Raw genomic sequence first — 24,997 nt, forward strand, 5'->3', positions numbered from 1 at the left:
ATATGGTATCCCATCAACCAAAAGAAACGCGCTTAAGGTGTTTTTGCGCAATTAATATTTTTACAAAATGGTTGTTGCTACTTCTTCGTAACAGGCTTGTGCAGGTCATTCAAGTACAATGTCACTTATGTTGGTAATAATCTCATTGCGGAACCCGAAAATTAAGGTGATTTCCAAAAAGTGGACGTCGTTTTTAGTTTTCTATTGGAAGTCTTTACTGTAATACGATAATGGTTTGTCCCTCGGTAGTAGTGAGGTGCCACTTTTTACTTTGAATTAGCCCCCTTGTACCTCACTGGGTGGGCTGGCCTTTCGGACCATGCCAATAGCCCAGACACCTTCTCAGTGCTGAATATATGCATATTCTGCCCGAGTATTGTGTCTTGTTTCGTCTTCAGGGAGTCTCGGGACGCAACATTACAGATACAACCATTTGCAGCGGACTTCTATTCTTGGTGGTGTTAAAGTTCTGTAGGTAACCAAAAAAATGTAGATTTATGTCCCTTTGAACCCAAGTCCCTTGTCATTTCTTCCGTTCAGCTCCTGGAGTCGTCCCTTTAGTTGTAATAAGACGTAACAATAAGGAGTATTTGCCATTAGCCTAATAAAATTACAAACTGTAGGATCCCAAAAAGCCGCAAGTACAAAATACCAAGTCCCCACATTGCTTTGCTTTTCTAATATGCAATATTTGCTTTATATTAATTATTACGACTTTTTACTAGAACTAAGAAAATTTTGAACACTCTGCAAATTAGTCGACTGACTTAATATTGAAAAGCCCATTTTATAATTAAAGCCGTGAAGTTGCTGAGGTTTGTGCTATCCTACTTAGATATTATAAGTATTGTTTGACCACTTCAAATATTTTCTATGACTACGCCCAGCGATGAGTCAGCGGCGTAGTTAAAATAGATCACTCAAAATTGAGCATTAGTCTAGAATTCTGGTCTCATCGTATGTATAAGAGGCATAATTGTGCAATTTAAATATCGTGTTTGTTTGATTATATTAACCATTTATTGCGCGTTTGATCGTGTTCCTGTTGTACGAATTTTGGAGGGGTGGGAACATCACATGAGGACGACAGTAACGTGACGATTTTAGCCCATTTTTGCTTGAAATTTATCCGCTTTGACTACTTTCAGCGGTCTCACTTGAAACTGTAAATCCAATCAAACGCAAAAGGGTCTTCTTTTTAAAGGGACGTAAGTGATATTTGGTGAATATAATGCCTCTATATTCAGTGCACATTACATCAAATTGAGCCAGTGCCAGCGCTCATCTTAAATCCTAGTAAAACACGCTACAAACAAAACTTTACTTGAATAGTTGCTTAGACTACCTTGACCAAATTGTTCCCAGCCAAATGTTAACAGGTTTATTCAAGTTGTTCTTAGTCAGATAACATTAAATTTAATCTCGGCTGAATTGTTTAGGCACCTATGCTGAGAGAACGTGCCTTTATGTGTCTTCTACGATATTTTGGAGGCGTAAAAGTTCAATATTTAAAAAGCTGAGGCAAAACAACGTCCTATGTCTGCTTAGCCATGTGTAATTGATTAACTTTGACAGTGATGCCTATTAATGGCATCCTTTCTTTAACCACAGGGGAACTAGAGGCTCACTCTCCTTCATTGGTAGTGACTGAGAAATTTAACTACAGATGAAAGTTTTTCTTATTAAACTACGTAAAATAGTCAGTTGGATTTCATACTTAATCTGCCATAAATAAATCAATTTGTAGTAAATCTGCACAGGAGATGAGCAATCCTTTTATTAGATTTGTGATAAAGTCTATCATTCCGTGGTACTGTGTGTTCCCATTTTTCCATGGATTCGCGTGTTAAGATGCAAAAAATGATCTTTGAGGAAATAGCTCTTTGTCAAGCATACAAATGGCGTTTGCTAGAGTATGACTAAAAGCCACAAATAAAATCGGCTTTTTTTTGAACAAAAGTGATTTCTTTGGTAGCGTGATATAGGGGATAATAACTCATTTATAAGGTAGCTATGTAATATTACTACGTGCGCGCACTCAAGGTACAAGTGATGCTGTAGGAAAGGTTTTAAATGAGATCTCAATACGTGATTAAGTCAGTTTTGCAACTTAGTGAAATAATCACAGTGAACACTTTGGCATGACTACCAGCAAGAGAGAACTCGGTAATTCTCTGATCAGCAATAGAGTCGAATCGCCGGAAAATTTGGTGAAGCTCCTGAAATTTTACCAGAGAGAACAGCGTCTAACATTACTGGAAAAACGGCAACTGCTTAAAAATGTGCATTTGTAAGTGCAATAAACTAACTAAAGCTGTTAATTAATTCCTTCTGTTTTGTAAATAAATGTCTTTAATAGATTGGAAGACCGTGTCTTAGGCCTCACACAACAACTGGTGGATTTACAAAATAGGCACGATGAACTTTTGAGAAGTAGAGCGTTATACAAAGTAGAGCAAAAAAGGATTCTCAAACAATATCAAGGAGTGCATCGGATTGGGTTTCCCACTATACGCATCGAGAAAGCCATTGAGCCGTGGAGCGCTGACACGGTCAATGTAAGTCAAAGTTTTAGGAGGTGATTAAGGTTTGTCTTTAACATTTTTTGCACAGCACACGGTATAAACGAAAAAGTGAAAAGTTTGAGAGTGAGGGCACACCGTACTCCCTCTGATAGTAAACTAAACATTTACATTCATTTTACTTGCTTGCGGATTTTTAAAGATACATCAATTGTATGATAAAAGATGGACAATAATATAAGAGTCCAAGAAATATAATGACGTCCCAGTAGTAATTTACTACCATAAATACAAATCAAAACACTAGCAAGCTTAGAATATTCGCTGTTGACTTTAGGAAATAAAATGAAAAATATTTTTCTTCGTCCAAACTCTCTCGTGAAAGCATAGACTAGACCTAAAATTTGGGACAAGTACAGCGGCTAAACAAAGAAAATTCTGGGCGATTGATTAAGTTAGCACTATAGGTATCGGAAGGAGACGACGGAAGGGATAGTGTGCTGTCAAAAGCGTCAATGAAAGTACTTCAACTCAGCAAGGGACCCATTTTCGGGTAAGCTACAACAAAGGTCATTCATTTAATGAAACGCTCTTTGTGTATAGGTTTGTGCTTGTTTAGCTCTGTAAAAATCATTTTGCAATGTCCAGGAATTACTTTGTTTTTTGAGATATTGACTACCTGAGGTAAAAAACATCGTGCCTGGTCCTGATTGCACATAATGAAACGCGTTCGGTAATTTGAGGCTTAAGCTAGAGTCTATCACCTATAGCGGTATCAACATTTTTTCATAAAAAATCTCAGAATTAAAGCTTTGTTTTTGAATGTTCATGAATTAGGAAGAGCTTTAAAAAAGCCCGACTGATATTGAGTCAAAACACAGGTAATAGTCATTCCAAACCTGATTTAATTGCCTAGGTGGCTTTAGAAAAGGTGTATTTCTCATATGAATACTCAATTAACAGCGGTCATAGTGGTAATTGCTACTGCGTCAATGGCATACCAAGGTGGAGTGATAAATTACAGGCTAGCAAAAACGGTAAACAGGATGATAGCGTCACCAGAAAACGCCTGACCATCCCACGTGCCCAAATAGGATGCTATCTTCAATCTTTTATCAACAATGGAAGAGTACAAAGTCAGTAATTACTCCACCACATAATTTGTGATGTAAATTATAGTTAGGGATCCGTGTGTTTCAAAAACAGAATTTTAAAGTCAGTCTCAAATGCAATGTAAGTGTACGGCCAAAAGTAGTCGCTAAATCGTTCAACGTAGGTGATGGTATGTGCTATAAGTCAAAATTATGTAAACAAATATCATTAAGCATTTTTTATCAAGTGATTAGTTTGTTTTGACAATCAAAGGCAATTAGAAAACGACTAAGTAGAGCAATGAATATTACTGGAAAGCCAATGGTACGCAGCAAAAGGACCCTTAGACTAACTCCAACTGCGGCCGTTCAATTTGATAGAAGCTGCATTTAAATAAAGCTACCTAAAAATGACAGATTTGTTGAGGTTTAATGTAATGTATTAAGAAATTTGAATATTTTTGAGCAATTATTGAGAGGAATAGTTCTGAATGAACTTGGATTCTAGTGTCACATACTGCACACCCACCCGTGTTGCCTGTTGCACTAGCAGAAAGGGAGACATTTCTCTTATCCATCTCGATAAGGCGGCAGTCACAAGCACCCTCTCCACTCCTCGGCTGCAGCTATCTGCTGTGGCTTTCAGCTCAGATGGAAGCGGACTGGCAGTTTCCTCCTTATCAGGTCACATGCTGGTAAGATGCGCACACCCTAAACACAAACCCCCTCTTTCGTAGGTAGGAAAAGTGGATCAGACAGAGAATAATGAACAGTTGCCTCGGTTTAGCTTCATTAAAAGGCAACGATTGCAGGATGGAATCGCGCTCTGCCTTGACTGGCACTGTGCCGGTGAATGTATCGCGACTGGCGGCCTAGACAGTTTCGTGCGCACTTTCGCGCTGGAAAAGTCCCTGACGGTGGACGTTTTACGCGGCCACTGAGGTGGAGTTAATTGTGTACAGTTTCTGTCCAACAAACACCTACTTTTCAGCACCTCTTCCGGTAGGCGGGTACTATTGTGGGATGTTTGGTCGGTAGGTAGTTTTTTTCTTGAACACTTGAGATCGGTCTGTGTAGGGAAGTGAGGAGAGACGATTTGAAAGTCACAAAGCGCCTGTTATGGGGACAACCTTCTTTGTGGATGGTTTCACCTTTGCTTCTTGCGATTCTGACGGAGTGGTACTGAAGTGGGACCTTCGGAATAGCAGCCAGGTGGTCCAACTAATTGGAGAAATGCTGTATGGACATGGAAGAAATTGCATCCGTTATTCACCTGAGGGAAATCATCTACTGACAGGAAACACAGATGGGAGTTTGACCCTTTTTAACCTAATTACCAATAAGGTAAGATCTGCCAGTATCAGGTCTAGGATCCCGCTAAATAATAGATGTCGGAAATTGTTTCATAGGTTTATTCACATGACTGCATGGAATTCTGAGTCACAGAAAGGGCAATACTACTTTACAAAAACCAAAAATGCAGCACCAAATTGGCTTTAGTACGCTTTTGTTGGAACTGCCTCAGGAGGGCCGCACACATATTATCAGAATTGAACCAATTATTCAAAGCCAAATAGTTATGGGAAAAATATGAACGAAATTATATAAGCATTTCACCTTTAGGTAATAGCTAGTTTCTAAGAAATTTAAAGGCAAGAAAATAGTTGTTTCATAAAACCTTGGCAAGCATATTTCTTAATTCTACGCATTCCAATCCTTTTTGAATTTCTGAATTCAGTCATTAAGAGAGATGACCCATGAACACGAACTTTCTTTTAATTCTTTCCATGTGCATAAAAGGGGTTTCCATAACTGTCAATTTCGAGGGTCACCCAACTGATTTTAAGTACTAATAGCCTTGGCCGGTCGTTAGTTTTTCCTGAGTGTATTATGTTATGTAATATTTTGCCTTGATGATCTATTTTCACGCTGCACTAGATTTGCTTGCTTTGAAAAGTACATTTAATCATGGATGTATCCATGGCAAAAACAAACTCATTGGCTTGAGTGCAAATTTTGAGTGGATGCAATGCACCCAATGACCTTTCAGTCAGTGCTGGAGGAACCAGTCAGAGGTTATTGTGATTTGTGTTAAGCGTTTTAAATTTTCAAAATTTTGAAATGGCGCCATTTTGGCTTAACATGGATTTTTTGCTACTAGTTCAGTGAACACATTGCGGTGCATTCTGGTAAAATAGCTTTCTCCTTTTCAGCTTTCTACTGAAGTTTTTTTAACGCACACACGCTAAGCTAATCATATAATCTCGGTAACACACCTTCCCACTAAGTTGTGGCATTGATAAACTTATGTGTGACACTTTCTCTTGATCGGATGCCATCGTTTCTACTATGGTCGTGGATGTCGGCCACTTGGTGTCGTGTTGGTTACCGATCTGGAAAAAATTAACCCATAATTTAAACATTTTAATATCGCCTCTTTGAGCTTAGAACAACTGAAACAAAATCTATCGCTAAGCTGTCCGCTTATACGATTTTCAAATTATGCTAGTGGTTTGGGACCCACCGACCCAACTGGGATTTAAAATAAAAATTCCTAGTGCGATGCAAATAGGATTTGGAAATGCCTTGCCAAATCACCCACCTTAAGAGGGAGATCTTCTGACAGCGGATAGCAGTTGCTTTTCTTTGCAAGCTATTTCTGTCTTATTCACTTCTGAGTATCATCTTTAGATGACTAGAGCTTTCATTATAATTACTCCGACATTATACAATCTTGAACACTCTAAAGCAGGATACTTTACAAGGTGCAGTGATGTACACCCAAATGCTAATTAACAAATTCATCTTCTTGCGCCACTTAGCTTATACAATAATTCAGAAAAGACAAGAAAAATAGCATTGTCATGCTTAAACTGTCCTTGAATAATTTTCAAATATGGTTCCAAAGGTGACCGCTACTGGCTAACTGATGCATCGAGCTATTCGCCGGCACCAAAAACCATCGAGCTCTTTCTCTGCTCTTACTCTCCCTTACTATGTGCTTATCCTTCAACATCAGCTCGTACTGACCGATCCAAGGCGATCAAGCATCGGCGTCCTGTCCGTGGCCTTTGCATGGGAACTTAGTCCGTAAAGTGCGCACATCTTGGCTATTTTTCTTAAATCAGTGCAAGATAATTGCTCCAAGATTGGTGGCTTTTACAGGTAGAATTCTACAAACACATTTCAAAGAATGTGGCCGAAATGCCTGATATTGCTAACGGAGACCTCGAGACGAAAGTAATTGTTGAAGATTGACAACAACTTTTCGAATGAGTGAAGAAAGGGCTAAACCGTAAATTTCTGCCTTTACTGTACAAAGTTCTAGCTTTGATAGGTTTGTGCTTTTAACTTTAATTCGTTTAGACTGCAGCACTGCGCAGAGATGTGCATTTAATATGCATCACTTTTCGAACGAATTTTGTAGATCATAGACAATGTTTGCTAATGGTAGAATACATTACAATCTTAATGCAACACACTAAAACAAAGATTAAATAATCCATGAATTTAGCTTAATTTAGTTTAGCTACTCTTTGCTTATTTACGGTGAGGAATTCTAAGCCTACTGTAGCATCAACGGGCTTACATTATGATTTTGCATTTAGCAGTGGAAATATTGATACAAAGGGTACTGCTGGAATTGAATTTCTTAGCGAGAACTTTCAGCACTCATCAAGTCGAAAATATTTAGGAAACAATAGACACATATGGCGATGATAGACCATGAAAATGGGAGGTATTCGTATTGTCCGTCGTAGACCACGGGTACTCTTCGTATTGCAGCCGAATGTGGTTTACATTAAAGCGAGTAAAGGACCCGTCGCGCATTTTAATAGCGGCTAGACTCGCCGAATTAATTGCTCCAACGACACATAAATCCTCCAAAAGTCAGATGTTTTGGTCGAACCAAGCACTGCATGTCCATGTTTGGATTTTTCAATTAAACGCCGAAGATTGTGCTTTTTACGCACATAACAACACCATAAATGGCCATTATGACCATCTAAAACATTTGGCAAATCTCACTGCTGTAGCATGCTCTAAATTTTCGGCTTATTAGCATTGCCTCACTACAAATGGGTTCGTATTTACTGACAACATTGGCATTTCTACTATGCAAATCCTACTTTGAGAAGTCATATTTAAATTTAAAAAATTCACAATCTTTTGTTTAGCGATAATACAAGTTTTGAAGACTAAAATGGGTTGTAAGTTCGTGTAGGCTATAACAGTATGTCGGGATAATAGTAGTTCTACAATATCTGCATGGGTAAGCTGATGATTTGTTAAAGGAAAAAGTATGCAAAATCCAGAATAGACTTTGCAATAGGCTTTTATGCCTTTTTTAACGAAAAGTAGCCGTTTTATTTGCAACCTCCACTGCATAGACACAGGAGCTTGCCGATTTACCTCGAAATCTACAAATGGATTCCAAGGTGTAAAGTGTCTTTTTCCTCCTTCCGTTTACATAATTGTCTTCGGGGTCAATCTCACCGATATCAGGTGATATAGGAAGAATAGGCTGAAACAATCAAATTTCTCTCGGCTCCGGTCATAATATGAGTGAAGGTCTGAGCACAACTTACTACTGAAATGCAGTACGACATTTTAATCTGGCCCATCTTAATGTATCGTTTACGCAATTGTTATAAAAAGACCTGGCACATCGCAATTCATCTACCTCTCTGCCTCTCCACTTCACATTTATTTGGAAAATTAGCAAATGTTGGAAAAATTGTAATACTGTAACTGACAATTTAAAAATATAAGATGCGTGTGTAATTGAGGTACAAACGTAAAGAGAATTTTTTGCTAAAGTGGTACGTTTACACTCAAAACGCCTCACTTATTTAGGCAGGAGCCTGGACTTTAGTGGTGCATAGATAATTGCCTTAATTGACGTCTTATTCCCATTTTCGAAATAGAAATGAGGAACTCTTGCCGCTTTTTATTTTTTAATAAACGGGAGTGCATTATTTCTTTAATAACCTACCACACATTAGTGAGTACTAAGATCTACGCGTTTGTTGATTGACAAACGACAATTTAGCACAATTTTGCTAATAACGCCGGCAAAACGCGTAGGCTCTGCCATTCAACAAAAGCAAAATATTTGCTTACCATTTTACAAATAAAAACAGTGCCGATGAATGGGAACCTCCCTGCTATGTCACGGAGCTTAATCACACTTCTTTAGCCTGACTTCACTCGAATTTCACCCGTTAAATACACTCTATTTTCTTTAACTGGAAAGTTGCTACGCATGTGATCCAAAATTTCCTTCTCTTTCTTTGCTTCCATTGTGTCACGCAGTAACCTAATAGAATCACATTTCTTATTCTGGCTAAAGGAGACACTTTAAGCGCACTTTTATGCACAGGATGATTCTATCATTACAGAGGTGCTATTTACGTGTACGCATTCACGTACTGCTTCTTCAGTCTCACGCATCCCATAATTTACTCTCAACCTCAACTTGGTGGACTATTTCGAAGCCTCATAGAAATAATGAAGCTTAGAACTATCGATTGGCACGTGTTGAATATTTACCACTTAATTGTAATTCACAGGAAAGAAGACGTTTGATATTGCTACAGAGCACACTTCAATTCGAGATTTATTGCCGATTTCTCTAGGTCTGGAGTACTGCAGCTCATGGAGCAGCGGTTGTTGCGGTGAATTTCGATTCTCAAGACAACCAGCTGGTGACAGCAGGAGAGGACGGGTGTGTTGGAATGTCTCCCTACTCTTCCTCTGATTCCTAGAGGTTCTCTATCAAATACGCCCATGCCTCACAACTATGAGAAAATTGAGCGGATTCACCCTTCGTAAATTGTAAAAGAAAAATTCTTTCAAATAAGAAAGTCACTTTCCTATTTGTTTCTTCATTGAGCTTTTATCCAAATTATTTTACATGACTAATGGCAAATAAGAGGATCGGTATTGATTGGGAACTGGGGCCATCAAAAGTGTGACCTTATTATGTCATTTCAATAAGGTGGTCAAGTAGCTCCTAAAGTAAGATAAATAGTCTGAAGGTTCTGTAGCATAACTACTTAAACCCCCTCAAAACTTGCCATTCAAAATGTGAAATTTGATGGATAACCTTCATTTCACTTGTAAGAGAGCAACGACACTTATCAAAGATGACAACTTGTTTGTATTTAGGGAATAAAATTTGCAAAGACAGTACAAAAATTCTTTGATAAATAGATTACCAACTAGTCCGTCCTCCTACAATGCAGCCGTCTAAGTGACTAGATGCTGTTTAAAATTGTTTCATCTCACTGCCTGCCAAAGCATTCAGCCCTCTTGGCGAGATATCTTTAAAGGGAACTGCAAATCACGTCTGTGCAACCTGGTACTAGGGTTCTCGTCATATGTACGAGATAGCCAAGCTCCTTCACACTTGACCGGAACCATCCACTCACTGCTTGCTCTAATTCAATAGCAGTTCCCACAATTGTTATGACTAAATTAGGGAATTTTATGCAATTGTAGCTAATTTCACAGAAGACCATACTGGGTTGTTATATTACCCAATTTTAACCAGAGGTGGCAAGGCTGCAAAAGCTATTTAGAGTGCACGACTCCCGGAGCCCTGAGAAGAGTCTGCGAAAGCGCCTCGATAGCTGGAATGGCATTTTAGGGAACCGCATGTTATTGCCAGAACCTGCGTAAGCGAAATAATAGAGAGGCCTACCCCCAAGTGTTGCTCATATTCGCCAATGGCGCAAGCCTCGTCCAACCACAAGCAGGCAACTCAGCTGTCACTCTGATCTGAAAGCCAGCACGACCCTGATCCCAATTTTTCTGAGGGCAAGCCAACGGTTGGCGAAACCACGGACTTTCGTAGGTCCCTTGCCTCTGATTTCTACATCATACATTCATTGAAGAGCCTATGGTATTTCCTATTTCGGAAATCATCTGGCCTTTTAAAACTGAGGAGACTCTAGTAAATGCCGTTTAAGTGATTAATGATGAACATGTCAGCTGTTGGTTTTCCCTTGTGCGGCAAATCCCTTGGTTTAGTCGATTGTGTTTGCGGTTATGGCAGAAGCATGACAAAACCGTGTCCAAGCCAGAGCTGGAAACCCTCTTAAAGTCTGTTCAAGTACAGCTGACAGAGGGTATATACTACGATTGGCACAAAAAGATTACTTTAAAGGAAAAGCAAATTTATTCAATGACAAAGCGGGGTCGTCACGAGAATCTTAAACAATACCAAGGCCTTTTCATTCAATATATCGATTAATCGTTCTCAGTGATAGTTCCATCACAAGGTTGATGGCCAAGCACTTTATAATACACATAGCAAGTCGAAATTGTCCACTTGTTGACTGCTCTTAGAGAACGGTACTGGATTTTTAATGGCCTCCTACGGTCAAGATGGTACTACGCAGATGAGTCCACTGTAGGCTTTAATATTCCCACTTTAGGAGGCGGATTAAGGTACCAATTGCAAAACATGTAGTACTGCCCAATGAGCCGCTGTTCACTCCTTCTGAATAACTGTTCGTGAAGCATGGTAGAAGAAAGGGGAACTGTTGTAGATGTTCCTTCGTTTCCCTCACTTTGAGTCAGTGCACTAAAAGGCGGCCCGTTCCCCAAACACCAAGTTTTCAGGCAGCATCCACGCCATTCGTGGTAAGGCAAAGACACCCTAAAGTCGTCTTCTGCAATAGTGGAACAAATTCTCATGGCGATGACTTAATAAAGCGATGTCTGTAAGTCTGGCATCCAGATAAGATACGCAGATTGATGCGCAGGGGCGAGTTTAAAACAAGAAGTCGTTTATATCCTACCCTTCAATTCAACCTCCACCACACCATTTGATTATTTAGCCTTCACTGGGGTCATTTGAGTGCTCCACTGTGCAGTATGGAACCGGACCTTTTATTTTAGCTAAATTTCTAATTGTTATGCAATTTAAAACATCATAGACCTTTAGCACAATACAGGAAAAGGTACCTGGAAGTTATTCGCTCATATTATGTGTTTCCTCCTACTGTATCTGCTTAGTTTCCAAGAGCATGTTGTCTGCATAACAATCGCTGCCATTATAAACTTGGTCTCGAACGCAGACGTCAAAATACTGTCGCCTATTACACTTGTGTTGGCACCGTTTACACCAAACAGTGTATACTCAAATGAAACATACCACAAATGGTCGTCAAGGTATTAAAGATTTTCCTCAGTTCTGCTGCCACACCTAGAGAATGTGTTCGAATTTAGTAATTGGATTTCCTAACAAGGGCAACACGACCATAATGGACTAGATTATTAATGAAGTCAACCAATGGAAGGGTTTTTACAGTCAATGTTTTTGCACTTATACTGAGCCGCCTCGTTGGAACACTAACGAAATTTTCTGGATCAAATACTGATATTTATTTTCAGAGCTGCTTTGGTGCACATCTGGAGCGCACTATAATTTGCAATTGGCAGCTCTTGATTGCTACAGATTGAAAATGACCGGAAAACTCGGAATTAGTAAGCCTTATTGCTATTAAAATGATCATAAGCATGCATTAGCGGAAACTGTCAAAACTCCAAGCATTGTTTTCGGCTACCGTATAGCTGGGAGGCTTCTATTGGAGGTCCATTACAGTTTTCCCATTTCTTAGGCTTGGACAAGTACTATGCAAAATTAATCAATTGCGCACATTAATGTCAGCATTGGGCGTTTAGGGTTTCCACTTTTCCATTGTTTAACAAGCTTCAGGTAACAAATCGAAGCAGATTCAGTTTTTAGGTGAGATCACTTACCATGCAGTAGACCATAGATGTTGTCAAAGCTTTACTTACGAGTCTACCAAAAGTCCTCCTGTGGATCGACCAATTTAACTGGCGCAAGACTAGGAAAGAACACTTCCACCCGGTATTCCATTCAGACAGGAACTGTGCCAATTTAGCAACCATTTTAATAAAAACTATTTAGGGAATGCCATTTTGTAGAAAGGAAAAGCACAGTATGTCCCAAGACAGATGAAAGGATAACTGCAATTATAGAAGATGCCGAAAAAATGCCTCTACTTTTGATGGTGTCTAGGCATATTTGCTGGGATAAGAAAAAAGGCTGTGCTGATAATTCTCCCTTGCCTCAACCAAGAACACTGTCCTACAGACAGGAATCTCTCTAATATCAATCAGTGTTGCATTGGTTTTCCATTGCCGTTTACATAGCTATTTTCAGTTCACTTGAAGTAAAATTGAAGGAATCCAATTATTAAATAGATGTTTATTCTAGAAAGGATTATCTTTTAAATTGTTACCTACAGAGGATAGTATACTGTTAGGACCCATGCATAAGAGCAAAAGCAGAAAAATGAAATAAAGTTCCTGAGCTGTCAAGGGAAAGAAATTTGGTATTAAATTTCTTTATTACATAGACTTGACAATGATTAGAAAGATTCATTAACATCGAGACTGTGTGATTAGCAGAGAGCAGTTAAATCGCATAAAAGATAGTTACACATTTTATATGAAGTTATTGAAATCCGCTTTACACACAGGACTTTACAATTCATTTTCATATGAACACTGGTACTTCGAGGAAAAGAGCACATTTGGATGCACATTTGCTAGCAAATATGAACTGTAGTAATGAAGTTCATCATTTCATAAAAGGTATCCAAAACTCGGTAACAATGTGGTATCAAGTCGATCTGTACAATAAAATTATACCAAAGTGATATGTTAAGGAGTAATCGTGATAATAATCTGCAGTCGACACTCCTCATGAAGTAAAAGGCTGCGAAAGTGCAAATCTTATTTCTAAGTTGAAAATAGCTCACCGGTTTAAGGAGGGAAGACTACATGTATAGGTGACGGCTAACTGGTGTCTCGCACATCAATTTTATTAAGTTAATGAATTCCACACTTTAATTGTCTTCTACTAAGTAGGATATTAATGAATCTCTTCTTAGTACAAGAAATTGGTATCAGGATCATTGCAGTGGAGAGTGGTCGGCTTCTAACCAGCGCTTTATGAAAGGCGTCGACGCGTTGACAAGATTCCTCTTTCAGAGCGCCGGACCATCTGAGGTACGCTTCAACAACTTATATATGTTATAATATTGTTACATTGGAGCTAGAATCTAGAAGTGTGGATGAAAGAAGTCATGCTAAGAGCATTCAACGTAAGATTTACAGTACATTTGAATCAGTTAACCGCGTAATAATACGGGTAGTTAAACCGAATGTTGGAAAAGATATAGTCTTCCATCTTTGACGCCTCTGATTGCCTTAATTCTAGGAAAAAAAAATGAATTTGAGATTAGTCTTGTTGACAAATTCGGTTCTTGTGTTATGTCCTCCTAGATAGAATGCTTTGAGACAATGACTTGAGTAATGGTGTTCAAGGCAGGAAGGAAGTCCCTTACAAACTGGTGTTGGTGAGCTTGAGTTGGATCCTATCGACCTCAATTAATAAGTAGAGAACAACTCTTTGACACGGACGAATTGAGTAAGCCGGAGAGGTGTACGACAAGTGCATAGGTGATTGCTGGCTAGCCAAAGCAAACAAAAGGTTGTTTCATTGTCTCATATTTATAGCGTTTTGAATGGCCTTGACGTTGCCACAACTACAAGTGCATTATCGAAATAGTCGCTACGCCAAATTGGTCAATTAGGCAAACTCTGCGAGAGTGCGAGTCGAGGAATATTCTAGACTGCCTCGCAAACCAAATTCCTGGAAGAAATTTTCTGGAACATTAAAATAAGAATGCTTTTGGGGTTATAGATATCACCAGCACCTCCCTCCGTAAAAAGAGGTAGCAACGAAATTTTCTAGGGTCGACTTAGAGTTGTTTTATTCTACGCCTTCAATTGCTAGATCGCCGTCTTGGTACACAGAATTGGGCAACTTGAATCTTCGTCTCCATGACCCACATGCGGAGTGGTATCCAGGTGGTAGAGTATCATATTGGAGTGCTGGTTTTGCAATGTGTCGTAGAAGCACTTGGTCGCAATGTCGTATCCAGGTGTCGTTTCTGATTTTGCCATAGAATATTAACTTCTCGTTTGAGTAGAAACCTTCAACCGATTCATCGTTCTCGTCTCTGCCTATGATCGCAGACGTAGGCGTCGGTACCTGTTTTGAACGTTGCTGAGACTTCCGATACAGGCTCTTTGGAACTGTGTTTTGGTCTTAGAACTGTCACTGCTTTGACCCAACGAAGCTTGAGCCCCATTAGGGCTTTGACTGATGTAAAGTGATTCCAAAAGGAACTGTTTGAAGTTGTATAACGTTTCGGTAAGCCTTCGTAAGGCATCCGGCTTAGCTCTTTCCCCTCCTGAATCTGGTAGTGTGCGCTTGAACTTACCAGAGAACTATTCCACTTTTCTACCCGATTGGAAGCGAGAATACGAGAAGTAAAGGTGTATTAGCATGCTGGCAGCAAAGTTATGGAACTTTTACGAAGTAAAAGGTATTTCTTTTTATGTGGTCAACGCCACTGATAGTCCATAATGGTTGTAGAAATGGTGAATCACTTGTAGTGTCTTGGTAGCCGTAGAGAAGACCACAGGTGATATCTTTGTCTTCTATGAAAAGGCATTTACCTATACGAGCTATGAGACCGAAGTGCAGTCGTGACTGTGGCAACTCTGGCTAAGGCCAAGGCAATGGTGGGAATTTCCTAAATTTTTTTGTCACCCATTGGCAGTGCTGACAGCCTTTGACGAAATCGGTGATATATCCATCCATGCGTGGCCACTAAGCGAGAATTCTATTAACGGGCACTTTGCGAATGACACTAGGATGACTGGAGTGAAATAGGTACAATGTCCTTAGACGCAGTGACTTAAGAAAAACACATACTGATCGCCAAACATTAGACACCCTTCGGAAATAAGTCACGGCGCTGAAATGGTGGTTTGAGGTCTTCGCCAAGTAAATGACTTGGTAACTCGTTTCAAACGAAGAGCATTGCACGCATCAATGTGTATACGGACATTTGCTCCTCTTGAACTTCGGCAGCGTCCAGCGTCCAAGCACGGATAGCTTTGATGGGTACCTGATCCAGACCCATGGTGTCAAACCAGTAATTATTAAGTATGTTGACATTGGTTTTGATGATGTAGCACGTTCCGGTGAATGTTGTGTTACGGAAAAGTTCGGGTCACCACACCTGTCCGGAGAGTTTCAACTGACCATTATCTACACCGGTAGCGGCTTGAGTGGTCTGTTGGGACGATGTTTTGCCAATTCGGTGCCATGGTTCCTCAGGGGGCAATATAGGATCAAATAAGGCTAATGAAATAATTTTACACTCCTTTTTATAATTTTCTCCCCATTAACTTTATTACGTCCCAGAACACGGTCTGGTGAATGCCTCAAACCTTAAGGAACGAGTTTTTTGGAAATTAATAAGCGACCTAAGGTAGGGTCATTCGTGTTTTAAAGACAATAACTTTCATACAATCCCGGACTTTGCCATCAGAAAACGGTACATTTTGGATTACCATTGGAACTTCTGTAAACGTTTCTTTTAGGCTGGTTAACTAAAAAGCAACCACACAGTTCGATGAAATTTCCAAACTAAATAGGAAACGCAAATTCTAAGTGTTTGACCTTATGGAGGGAAAAAATGGTTATTGTATTGGCTTTACCGATCAACATCACTTTATGAGGGTTAAAAATTGAGCTCCAATTGGTTTATTCCCGCAACGACACCTTGAACACCCACGTCCCTTACATAACCACAAGTATTTAGATAGCAACATGTCCTTGGTAAATATGCGACATTCCTTTGATACATTTCTAACTTGTTAGACCTCAAAGTCTCGTTTCCAGTCAACCAATTTTATGACGATGCCGTTATTTCATTATTTACGTAAAGATGAAGTTCTGCGGTTTGTGATTGACTAAAATATTTTCTTTACGATATATTTTGGTAATTTTTAATTATATACGCTTTGATAAAACTCGACGAATCCTACACTGAGAAGGCACTGGACACGAAGAGCCAATGTAATGTTATTCACAACCAAAACTGTCACAAGCCATGGATTTACACACATATTTTCTATTTTCAAGTGAAACCTCAAGTAATGGACTAACATACCTTAGGCCATAACTCAGTCGGAAAGAGCTGGGGATGCCTGCAACCACAGAAGACATTTCTGCTTGATTTTCTAGAAGGTTTAGCGATTGGCTTATCACCGAACGTCCTAGAGTCGTGGTCTCGCTCGCTGCCTTCTGATCGCCTCATAATACATGGATGTACTTGAAGGGTACTGATAAGCCCTCTAAGGGCAGGAGCGGGTAATTACTGTAAGTACTCGTAACCAAAATCACCGACTAGGATGTAGGCTCGCACTCAAGCAGTCTCAACTAGCCACTCGTCAGGCGCGTATGTACTCAACGTGCCCCCTTTTGCTCACATCTGTAGGTCAACAGAGAAATCTGTTCTGAAGACTTTGACTTTATCCATTCATCATCCGTTTGGGAGCGGGACAGGACCCAGATCACACGTATAAAGAAACTTTAGCCTATAGCATGCACAAGTCCCATTTCATAGGAGAAAATCATGTTGCAAAAGCCACATTTTAATCCACCCAACGCAAGTTCCTCTTTCCGTCTACTGATCCATTTATCACTGGAGCTTGATTATTAACAATCCCTTTGCATTTAAACAAATGGGAGCGAATTTGTCCGTCAAAGCCCTTAATGAAGTTCGCAATTCACATACGGAATTGATTTGCAGGAACATGTGGAATTGCACTTGCGCTGGTTTACATCCACATACCTAAATCCTATTCCAAAGTACTTTGACGGATGTGAAAGCATGCGATCTAGTGATTCGTTTACAACCTCACTGCCTTAAAGCCAAGCTAGGTGAAAGCAAATCTCCTCACACTGAGAAAAATGAACTGCCAACAGGATATAAAACTGGGACAGAATCAGGAACTCTGACATAAAATTGTGTCCCCATCCTCGCTTTTCCACCTCGAAAGGTAGGGCTCTGATGTATGTCAGGATATCCCATCATTTTCCCACTTACTTAATCAACCCACCGTGAGAAATCTATCCGTTCCAAAAACATTACTAAAATAATTTATGTTTAATTTAAAATATGCCTCGCTTTTGCTTCATCAAAGGGATCAACAATTTGGCTTGACTAAAACAGGTATATAGTGTTTAAAACAATAAAACTCTTTCAAATGACTTTTAATTGCTAAGGTGGCCAGCCCACCTGCGTCACTGGTCAGCAAAATCAACATCATTAAAGTGACCAATTTACTGAATAGTTTCCAGCCTACTCGGATCAACATAAGGCTGAGATATCTTTAAATATGCTATCTTTGAAAAATTACTAAACAAGTTTGAACTTTTGCCTACAGCGGTTCTTCTAATAAGCCATTTGACCATGCAGTTGGATTTGCAGACACCATAAACTCAAAATCCTTATTGTTTTTTAATTAGCAGAAAATTTAGTTCCAGTCGTCACTTAGATCGGAACTGAGTGATCAGTAAGGCGTTTGGGGTTATTTGCAAGTTAGTTCAACATGGTCAGTAATCAGAAAACTTAAATGCTCCTTATCACTCATAAATGCGTGCCCTCAGAATTATGTGTTAAAAAAGAGCAGTAAGCTCGCTCAGGATGGTGGATCCCCAACAAACAAAAAAGTGCAGTTTATACTCACTAGGTTTACCAAGTCTGCAGTTGAAATTATTTATTGAGTGATTCAATTATGCTATTCTGCAGTGGCAACCAGTGAACTGAGAGATGCAGACGCTTTCGTGGATGAATGATTCTGCAGACTGTCCCTTCTGAAAGCAATCCTTTCTCGGAAGTATTATTTTCGGGTAGAAATTTAAATACCTTGCTAAAAATGGAGGAGATTATCTTAAACGATTAACTATGTCTACATAAGTAGCATAATTTATGAGTTTGGGCAGCCCATCTCTATACTACTTGATCGAAATGGTTACCTCATCAAATACCAAGAGTTCATCTGCCTCAAGATGATTGAGGGCTGTAAAACTTATTTAAAGAAAGGCTCGGTTATTCATTGGAAAATATTTTCATTCGTAAAAGTACGTAGCACTGGAAAAACTTTCAAACATTCGAAAATTATTTCCAACATAAAATGACGACATAAATATGGAAGATTCTGTGCCCAAAATTCTGTACCGAAGTCAATCACCTTGCTAAACTAACTGCTTTTGCTGAATAAAAATGGTTTACATCTTTGTACTACCTGTTCTGTGTTTGTACGTTTTATCTAGGCACGAATTGGGTTGTTTTGGGCCTTGCACGTTTGACAAGGCGCGCCATCAGACACGTCGGATTGGCATTGGCATTTGTTTTCCAGTCCTCAACCAAAGCTGGATCCATTCCATTCGACATTCGTATTCCCCTTTTCTGGTTTTGAAAAAATGGCTTACTATTACTATACACTGCATACTTTGGCTCAGTTATGCAGCTCTTCGTAACGCGAACTTTAATTACAAACTAATCACACAGTTATACAGAAATCAAATACCTCATGTCTTTGAAACAGCCTTTATTTGCAATTCTTCCCATTTTATTCTAATTTTTTAGCTTTTCCGATGTAAGCATTTCTATCTGATGCACGCTGGTCCTCCCATTTAGACCCTTGAATTCGCACAAATGAATTAGCATTGTGCCTCCTTTCGCAGGTTAATGCATCGTAGACACAAAAAATGGACTCATCAAAATGCACCGAAATTAATGCTTCCACAATTTAGTTTGGATTTGTAAAAGAGAGGAGAATATTGATGAAATCATCAACTCCATTATTTACATTTGTGGTAAATTATCCTTTCAGACTTTCCACTCAGTTTTTGAATAACTCTCGACAAGGCTAGATGACTTCTTGCTCAAGTGATAGATTTTTGAGTTTTGGGTGACTCACCAAAATAAAATGGTTTGGCAATCCGATCCAAAACCGGTGTATCGTGATTAAGTTGCAAATGGTGCACTATTTAATATTAAATTCCACATCACTATGCAATAATTAATGGCCTCTGGGCAAAGATTTATAGTATAGTTGAGCCAAATGAAGCATTAATCCACGAAGAGTAGCCAAATTCAGCTTATTTTAACACTCCGTTTTAATTGTGCATTTCCCAAAGCTAGCCAAACTACCACCCAGGTAAAATTTCTGGTGCCAAGATAGTAACAATTGATCCGTACCCTCAGAGTATAATTCATGTACTTTAAAAATAATTATCCCTGATTGAAATGTATTTACACCCTCCTTAGGGATGTTGGTGCAAAGCAGCTTTAGCTTCCTCAGACTGAACGCGACCACTTTAATAAAAGATGGGAAAAGTGAGGAAGCAGACTTCATGATTGATCATAAAATCCTCTTTTGATCAGCGTCGGATGCTGAAAACGAATCGACGTGAGAGTCATTAATAGTCCAAATCCTTCTAGAGCATACAATTCGAGCTATCTGCAACAGATTTCATGTCGAAAATAACACGCATGGTGATCTTGGAGGCGATCATTTTAAGAACAATTTTAAATTGAAACCTGTACTTGAGGTAGATATGAAACACGTCCATCGTGCACAAATTTATGAAAACACAGAAAACGTCAAGGAAATCGAAAACTTCACACCTTCCGATCTGACGCCAGAGAGGTTGGGTGTCACCTCAATTTACGTGGCTCGTGTGTGCATAGGTGCATGAGCGCCTGGAGGTGTGGTTGTACCACTCCGCGTAAGTTGATGGACAGGAAGTGCGACCACTCCTCGACTCATCAATCACACTGTGGGAACCCTATTGAAAGCGCTCAGGCTCGGTCAATGTGCGCACCTTTTCACCCCCTAAAGTTCAACTGGAAGCCACCTCCACGACAGTGCCTTTGTTTACACCTTACTCTACTCTGGTAAATTGATGAGGTATGCGCACTCTTCATCGGCCTTACAATCCAACTGCTACGCCAAAACCTGGAATTTGGAAAAGGATCGAATGCCAACTCTTATTTTTTTATATTCATCAGAAGGTTTTGAATTCATTGTAAGTGATTGAAAGAACTTCTTGAGCGAGGCTAGATAAACTCTTTGTTTTAAGTGGATGGTAGGCGACGATTTTTAAAAGTCGCTCATACCAAAATTGGCATGACTGGGAAGTTCCCATGTCTGGTAAGCAGGGCTTATTTGCCAAAGTTTCTCCTCTACGTTGATACGAAAATTCCACAAACTGATTTATAAGACAAAAACAATCTCTTCACCAAGTTTGCCGTTTAAAAAGTAGCGAAAAATTGCAAACTGTTAAGGAAAAATGCAATTCTATTCTTAAATATTAAAATAACATAAAATTAACAGATAATAAAATTCATCACTATTGGACTCGATAACACTGTCAAAGAGAGTCAGATGGGAAAAGTGAGAGTGTGCTGCTTCAAATATTTCATATCTATAAAGAGGGCAATGGCTGACGCCCAATGTTGGTAGTCATTGCCTTTGTTGATCTGCCTCTATGGTTTACCTTGACGAAGTGCTCCCAACCATCTGCTCAACAAATCACGTCAATCAAGCACGCGTCACCAATGAAGCATAAATTTGCTGCTCTGCAATGTTGAGATCCTTGTCGGTGCCTTAGTTTTCTTTCTAAAATGCATCGTGAAAGGAAATGAGATACAAACTTGGCGGTGTCGGATATCTTATTTTAGAGTGCAAGGGAGATTCTTCCATGAATAATCACATCCAGAATGCCAAAAGTGCGGTGTTTTCATCTTGTAGAAGTAATAGTGGCAGTGATGTTCCTTTACTATTAAACCACTAGTACTGCTGCTATGACTGCGTGTAATCAAAAATTTACCACAACTGAATACTCCAGGACCATGGTTTCATGCGCAATTCACGCATTCTGCACGAACACTCAGAGCAAAATCCTAAGGAAATACTCACTAGCTGTTCTACATCCATTCATAACTACATTTAAGTGTCCGCTTTCAACATTTGATGGTGTAAATTTAGGTAGTGTAGAACTGACTATACTGCCGCAAAGTCAAGACACTACAGATAGCCTATGACTCCCGATAATACACTAAAAACCGGCTTCGGTTCCATTGTGTTGTCACTTCATCACTCTATTATCTAGGAGGTAATGCCGTAAATGTTCCGCCTTTATTTATTCTTTTCTAATGACTTATCGGAATAAACCCTAATGGAGGCAATTTGCCTTAATGGTATCCATTTGCATGAAGTTAAACTGTTCAACTTCTGCTTTTTGCGAAAAATGCTTTATCATCAGCAAATGTGACATCCAGTATTTGGTAACCTATTACCCGTTCACATCCGCTTCCTTTGGAAGTTATCGAGAATTTCAGTGGAAGTCTCTTGCTACTTGTCGAAACTCCGTAATCCGTAAAGGTTATGAAAAAAGGAAATCGCACTTGAGTGTTCTTTACCTCTCGAGGACCACCGATGCAGCTACCCAGCTGCAGCTGCAAAATTACTTAGACAGTGCGCAAACACGTCAGTGAGGACTTTATGGTCGCATCATCTCAAGTCTATTTTAGCTTCTGTCACGAAAAGTCATTTTGTTTCGCTATGTCCGTAGCAGCCCGCATCATTCTCTTTTCTTAAGGAGAAATTTTACTGGGTTGGCGCATGCCTTTTGGCATAGAACATTTCGTTGATGCACTGTTCTCATGGCTTTGTCGTACAATCGCCTATTTTGTTTAAGACAATCACTATTTGTTGGGATAGAATCAAGATCTGCATAGGGACTACTATGAAAGTGCTCTTTTATGGGTAGAAAGCCATCAGAGGAGAAGTGATAGCAGTTGTTCAGGCCATTTCAAACGAAATCCTCACTACCTAGTGTCATCAACAGTAGTTGGTGTCGTTGAAAACGAGAGATTTTAGCAATAATTCGTAAACAAATAGGCAATTCCTTGTTCGTAAATGCGCACCTACATGGTAACAACCACTTGAGAGATTTTTTCCAAGCCTTAAGATGACAACCTACACGATCATCACTACCTGACCTAGGGAAAGATTTAGACCTTCATTTAAGATATGAGGGTTAAAATTTTCACAACTTCCAAACAATAACTTTAAAATTGTTTCATAGAGATGCTTGATGGCAGACCATAATGACAGTAGTACTTCTGTAACCACCTTCTTCACCTGCGCTTTAATAAATACAACAGTTTTCCGATGCATCACAAAGATTTTAGTCATTTCCATTACCGGTACTCTCCAGGATAGGCATATTTCTTCAAACTTTCTATGGTCATTCCAAAAACTGTTTAATGATGGGTAATAGCTTCAAATTCATGAATTCCGCCACACGATAGTCACGTCAAGATAAAGCTTAATTGCTGACACTATGATAATTGGAGGCGAGATCAATCACTTGGAGGGAAATTAAAGAAGCATCAAGAATTGCACGTAGTGAGTTTTGAGCTTGTTTATGGAAAAGCCACTCCAAATTCTAGCAACTAGCATCATATCTTTCATTCCCTTAGCTGCCGGTCGAAGAGCGGTCTATCTCCCTTAAACAGCTTTCTCAAACCAACTTTATTATTTTGCAAGCGGTTAGTAAACAGCCGTTTTTATTTGTCTGATATTGGCTCACATCTCGATCTTGCCGCCTCATTCCGCAGCCGTTCTGATAGAGTCCCCCAGGACGCAACAATTCTGGTCATTAAATTGCGTAACATTAACAAAGCTGTTTAAACCCGTCTCTCTGACCACGCATTCTTAAGGATCTATACGTTTGAGATGGCTTAATTCGCAAACCATCTTTTTCGATTCCTCACATTCAGTACTGTTTCTAGATATGCAGAGGTTTTTTCTCTAGGAGCACTTTTGCCGGGTAAAAGTTTAAAGCAAAATTTTGCTTCTAATCAGAGTATAAAGAATAATGTTAAATAATAAGTGTAGATTCCAATAAATTGGCAAAAAAGACGGAATTAAGGTCTAATTTTTGCGATTATAAGTGTCTTCAAATATAAAAGAGCATCCCAGATCCATCAATAAATCAACAAAATTCTAGGAATATTCGAAGATAAAAAGTTCAGCTTTTTTGCCATAATTTAGAGAGCGAATACATGGTTGCACACAAACTTGCATGCGATGCCAGACATTAGGTATGGGTGTAAAATGGCCAGCTTACCACCTCTGAGTTCGTTTCTGCTGTTTTCCTCCACCACACTTTCCACCCTTTGTTTTGTTGCCATTCTCGTCTATCTTCCCTCCCTCTGCTACTTGCGGAAGCTAAACGCAAGTATAGTGTGGGTGGGTGCCAGTCTAGCGCAGCCTTTTCCCTCCTTCCACTTCAGTCACCAAAAGAGAACGCCTCAAAAATTAGTCAAGTTTCTATTTAATAGTTTCCTTCTTGTCTAGTTCTGCTAAAAACTTTAAGTATACAAATATGTGAGGTTTTTCACACACGATCACGTATCTTGTCCTAGAAATCGTCACTATAATATGTACGATTGAAATTGAAAGAGTCGTTAAACTTTGATGGGCTAATTGGATGGTTCCTATCAGTGTTTGACTAGGTTGCTTGTAGGATGGCCAACTTCTATAAACGGTCCAAACACCGAGCTATGTCAGTGATACAACTCAGATAACATTTTTCCACCTCAGGTAAAGCTGCAATGTAATTATCCCTCTTATCAAATCATTTGGTAGGCACTTCTTTCCACTGAGAGCCATTGCAGAATAATACAAGTGACCGCATGTATAGAGAGCTTAGTTTTCCGATCAAGTACATTTTACGTACAATGATATAATGGAATTGTCTGCCTAATTTGAGGCTTCGCTTTGTCACACCGCATTCCAGAAAAAGGCGACTTACCGGGCACGTAATCTTGTCGAAATATTCAGTCACTCCAAAAACCGCTCGGCAATAGTAGTTCCACCAGGTGTGGTCTGTCTACCTCATGGCAAATAACAGCATCCCTTCAATTTTATCATTCTTGTTTCAAATTATTTAGACAGTGTCATGGTCTGGTAAAATAGTCGTTTTGCTTTCTTAGCCAGTAAAAGGAACTCACTTAAATCTCCTTAAGAACCATTATTTAGTGAAATTGAGTTTCTTAGTGCAAACATTTGACACGATTCTGCTCCAGGACATTTTGCCGTTTCTTTCAACGACTTAATTTTTAAATTGTCGGCACTAATTTGTGAAAGCTATCTTAAAGAAGTCTAAAGAGAAGGTAAAACAAGTCCTCTAGTGTTTACCCATCCTTTTCTTCCCTTTAGAAACGCTACCGAAAAGTAAAACACATAATATTTTAAGAGATTTTCGAAATAAGTTTTTTTTTTGAGTACATTTTAGAGCGCATCCACGAGCAGTTTAATCGTCTCAAAAGGATCAATTGGGCGATGTGACCTTAGATTGGCTTACTATGACACCATTAGATGATACGGAGCTATACC

At 39.3% G+C, this 24,997-nt stretch overlaps 2 protein-coding genes across 2 annotated transcripts; one reads left to right on the top strand and one right to left on the bottom strand. All coding sequences in view use genetic code 11, as the record gives it.

The window, feature by feature from the left end:
* Positions 1-4,104: 4,104 nt before the first annotated feature.
* Positions 4,105-6,871, top strand: EGR_00840 (WD repeat, SAM and U-box domain-containing protein; the record flags this gene model as incomplete). The annotated part of the gene is made up of 4 exons (XM_024490089.1): positions 4,105-4,308; positions 4,351-4,530; positions 4,691-4,957; positions 6,779-6,871. The coding sequence occupies 4 exons, from the start codon at positions 4,105-4,107 to the stop codon at positions 6,869-6,871; spliced, it is 744 nt and encodes a 247-aa protein (XP_024355492.1).
* Positions 6,872-14,449: 7,578 nt separating this feature from the next.
* EGR_00841 (hypothetical protein) lies at positions 14,450-14,623 on the bottom strand (the record flags this gene model as incomplete). Its single annotated transcript, XM_024490090.1, has 1 exon — positions 14,450-14,623. One exon carries the CDS (start codon positions 14,621-14,623, stop codon positions 14,450-14,452), a length of 174 nt encoding a protein of 57 aa, XP_024355493.1.
* Positions 14,624-24,997: the final 10,374 nt, after the last annotated feature.

The sequence above is a fragment of the Echinococcus granulosus genome, assembly GCF_000524195.1.
Source record: "Echinococcus granulosus chromosome Unknown EG_S00003, whole genome shotgun sequence".
In the NCBI taxonomy this organism is placed as follows: Eukaryota; Metazoa; Platyhelminthes; class Cestoda; order Cyclophyllidea; family Taeniidae; genus Echinococcus; species Echinococcus granulosus.